Consider the following 4,464-nt stretch of genomic DNA (forward strand, 5'->3'; position numbering starts at 1 on the left):
AACTCATGTGGTCATGCCTTGGAAAAAACTCGAGCCATAAGTTGATAAGACACGTCTTGACATGTTATTTGTATGTCATTCGTAACAAACCCGTCTTGAACGTTTTCGTAACAACTATACCAACCCTCGCGTCTTGGCACGTCTTGACATGCGCCTGACGTGTTTTTTAGAACCATGCTTTTTCTTTTACAAATCTATCTCTCCTACAAATCAATGTAAATGGCAAAAAAACATTACATGAAAGTCATTATTGAGTTATAAAAATTTTCAAGACATGATTTAAGACAATAACTTTATATACATGATTTTTTTTTGAAACGAAGTAATTAAAAAAAAGTCAATACATATCGACGAAAGGCAAACGGGCAACAAACTACACCGCTAGCCGTTCTGGGTGACAAAATCTAATTTTTTTTTTGAAAACATAATTTGTAGATCTAAGAGATATAACATTAGAATGCATGACTTGTTAGACTCTGTTCATGAGCTCCACTACTTGTGGCACGAAAAAACCAAAGGTCTCAAATCATATAATCACATATATAGTAACAAATTGTCAAATCATATACACAATTTACTTGACTTTTTAATGTCACTCCGATTTACCTTAGATTATATATATATATAAGTAATCCGTCGTAATCTACTTTCTTAATAAATAAATCTATTCTTCCCATTACATATATAATCGATCATTTTTTTTTATCATTTGTCAACAACCTAACACAATTATAAATATATTTTATATGAAAATTATATATATATATATATATATATATATATATATATATATATATATATATATATATATATATATATATATATATATATTATTTGTAAAAAAATTAAAAACCAGTAAATTTTAATATATTTTTTATACAATTTAGAAAGCATGACATTAATTTTAAAATTGAAAACCAAAAGAAAAAAAAAACGACCAATACTGTTGTGTCATTTGTCGGTCAAAGTTGTCGTTGTGATCTTCCATAGCCCGCCGACTTGGATTGTGATCAATAGTTTTTTTTTTTTGTTTTGTTTTTTTTTTTTTTTTTTTTTGCCATATACGGTGTTATAGTGCCATGATCGGTTGTGATTCCTCCCAATAAACATGGTCTTAAGTCGATTTCTATACCATGTACTTATATACATATTATGAGTTATGATATGATATGAAATATGATTATGTACGAATAATGAGATCTAAAGCCTATAAAAAATGTGTTGCTAGAAAAACTTTTAGGTGTTGTTTGGTTCGTAAAATGTTTTTGAATGAATTACAACTGGAATTGGAAAAAGAATCTGTTAGGAATTTGAATCAAATTTCATATCCTGTTTGGTTGGCAAGACACAAAATGGAAATATAATTAATTCAAGATTTTGTTTTGTTTACAGGAAATGAAATTAGAATCCATGTAAGGATACTTTATATAAATTATAAAAATAATAAAATCTCGACAGTAGCAGTGATGGTGGTGACATTGATGGTGGTGACAGTGGTGATGGCGGTGACGGCGGTGGTAGGTCGTAGATAGTGGGTGATGGTAGTGGTGGTAGCGGCGGTGGCGATGGTGGTGGCGGCGACAGTGGTAGTGGTGGCGGGTGGAGGTGGTGGAGACAGCAGTGGTAGTGGTGACGGCGGTGATGGTGGTAATGGCTAGTGATGGTGGTGGTGATGGCGGCGTCGACGGTGGTAGTGGTGGTGGTGGCGTTAGTGGTGATGGCAGTGGAGGTGGTGTCTGGTGGCGGCGATGGTAGTGGTGGTGGTGGTGGCAGTGGCGGTTAATGGTCGGTAGCAGTAGTGGTGGGTGTTGGATTTCGGATAAGAAAAAGAGTATTTTTGTAATCTGTTACTAATCTTGATGAAAATGAATGTTTTCCATCCAACTTTGGAAGGAATTCACTTTTCTACATATGAAGGAAAATTTATTTCATTTAGGATCTCTTTCGTCCTCTAAGTCCAACCAAATTTATTTCATTTAGGATCTCTTTCGTCCTCTAAGTCCAACCAAACACACGAGGGAATTAAAATTATTTTCATTCGAACATTCATTTACTGCCAATCAAATGTGCCTTTATATGGAAATGTGTGTTGGGTGTTTTTTTTTGTTGGGTGTTTGTTTGTGTGGTGGACGGCTCATCATAAGGGTTTATTTAAGATTCCTTTTAAAAAAGAACTTATAAAAAACATAGGGGAAGTGTTTTTAATAGGACCCTTCTTTTCAAAAAGAAAATAAAAATAGAATTTGACCTATGTTTCTTGATTGATAGCACCTCTTTTAATGTTAGTCACAAATAATATCAGTATCTGAAGTAAATAATAATCAGCAAAAGATAATCATAACGTATAAAGTGTCCAAAATGACCCAAAACCTCAATAATACATTGATTGATTAAATAGATATATATAAACAAAAATATTAGCTGTCTTAATCCTAGTAGTATATATGTGTGGTAACGTACAGTTATATGAGATTTCCACAAGTTTTACCTATATATAGCCTACCAACAAGATCAAATAAAAGGATGGAGCAAAGGTATAAGAAAGAAAGAAAGAAACTAGCACTACAAAATTGCTCCCCTTTCTTGAATGTATGATCATTAACCCTATCTATATGAAGTCAGTTATTTTTGGGTGGATGAGACCTTGGGACATGGTAATCAGAATTAAGAGCCATGAAAGTCGAGCTCATTTTGACATGATGATTATCATCATGATCATTATGATCTATCTTCTTGCTTCTCTTCGTCATTTTATGACCACCTTTTCTAGGGTTTCCACTTGAAGAAGACGAAGCTTTCTTTGACACCATCTCGTCACCATTTATATGTTGTTCCTCCGCCATCTTCACCAGCATTCTCCTACCATTTATCTTTCCATTTACCAATGTTCCAACACTTGCAGAAACTGCATAGAGGGTACCCTAAAAACAATTCAAATATAAATGTCCTAAGTCAGTTGTAATATACTTTATAAGATGTAAGCATGATTAAACCAAATATGCTAAGTATATATGGGTTCTTAGTTTCTGTATTATAGAGTTTATAGAAAGTGCTCGTTGTTGCAAATTACAACATTTGGACGTTATGAAAGAACAATCTGGCCAATCTAAATACCATGATTTTAAAAACTAATTTGAACACAAAAATTTGCTAGTGTCCTGATCAATAAAGATACATTTAAAACCGATGTGCTTGTTTTTTAAGGAGAATATACCATATAACATTTTTGGTGACTCGAATTTTGAAATGAAACCATAAACATGTGTTCATGTAGCATTCCATGGTTAAGTGAGCAAAATTCACCTTTTCTTGTCTGGACAACAAGGGCCTTTCTTCTTCTCCTAATTTATCTCCAACCACCATCACCATCTTAGCATCTACAAAAGTTCAAACCGAAACTTAAGCACTCTAAAGGGATATCATAATTAGTTGAATTCAAAAGAAAAGATTGTTTGAGTAAGTGAAGTTACCTTGAAGAGAATATGCAACACTGTTAAGTAACATGAATATGATTGCAAAGACAAAGATACGAAACCTTATGGAAACCATTTTGTTCTTTGTTTCTTTCTTTGCATGCATACTTTTAAGAACAAAAAAGATATGGAGAAAATGGAATGGGAAGGAGAGCATTGATAATTTATAGACCCAAGATTCAAGTCAAAGTCAAAGATATATTCTTTAACCTTTATCCCATTAAAATATATAAAAGTGGGTACAAGCAGCACTTTTTTGGAGACCCAAATTCATTTATTTTAACTCAAACTATTGGATTAATAACAAATAAAGTTAAATATTGGGTTTCACATGATGGTTGAGACAATTGAGACAAGTGAATAAAATATTACGTTATTTAATACTAATAGTCATGTTTATAAGTAGGCTTTTGAATTATTATTTAATAATGACAAACACAAGACAATATATTATATACCAAGATAATAAATATAATAATTTGAGTAAATTCAGAGAATACAAAACTGATCAACAACGTAAAGTTGAAATGACAGCACTAACTTATATATAAAATTGTAAATTTTGCTTAAAATCTTAAATAGCAATATATAATTATATTCAAGTATAATGAATTTTGAATAGGGATGAAATTTAAAACCAAAAAACCGGACCAAAATCGGAGCCGTTAGAACTGAAATATGTACAACCAGTCCGGGTTTAAAGAATGTTTTTATCTGGGTTTCGGGTAATCCGGGTATGGGTCATTCGGGTCCGGGTAAACCGGGTTTAAGAATTGAAACCGATGTTAGGAACCAGAACCGGTTTTAGGGGCCAAAACAAGTTTTTGTGAAAAGTTTAAAACATACATATCTCATTCGTTTGAAGTCGAATTGACATGCATTTTTTTCAGCATATATTTTAGAGTTTGTATATGATTTTAGACTATTTGTTATTTTTTGTTTCATATTAATTGACTTACAATCCCCCAAAGTCGGGATATCAAAACTGAAA

At 32.3% G+C, this 4,464-nt stretch overlaps 1 protein-coding gene across 1 annotated transcript; it reads right to left on the reverse strand.

The window, feature by feature from the left end:
- Positions 1-2,387: 2,387 nt before the first annotated feature.
- On the reverse strand, positions 2,388-3,592 carry LOC145104211 (uncharacterized). The gene is made up of 3 exons (XM_079041484.1): positions 3,471-3,592; positions 3,304-3,377; positions 2,388-2,921 (listed from the first exon to the last, which is right to left on the reverse strand). The coding sequence occupies exons 1-3, from the start codon at positions 3,577-3,579 to the stop codon at positions 2,619-2,621; spliced, it is 486 nt and encodes a 161-aa protein (XP_078897610.1). The 5' UTR covers positions 3,580-3,592; the 3' UTR covers positions 2,388-2,618.
- Between the last annotated feature and the right edge of the window lie 872 nt (positions 3,593-4,464).

This window comes from Lactuca virosa, chromosome 1, assembly GCF_052849685.1.
Source record: "Lactuca virosa cultivar CGN04683 chromosome 1, Lactuca_virosa_CGN04683_v6, whole genome shotgun sequence".
NCBI classification, from domain to species: Eukaryota; Viridiplantae; Streptophyta; class Magnoliopsida; order Asterales; family Asteraceae; genus Lactuca; species Lactuca virosa.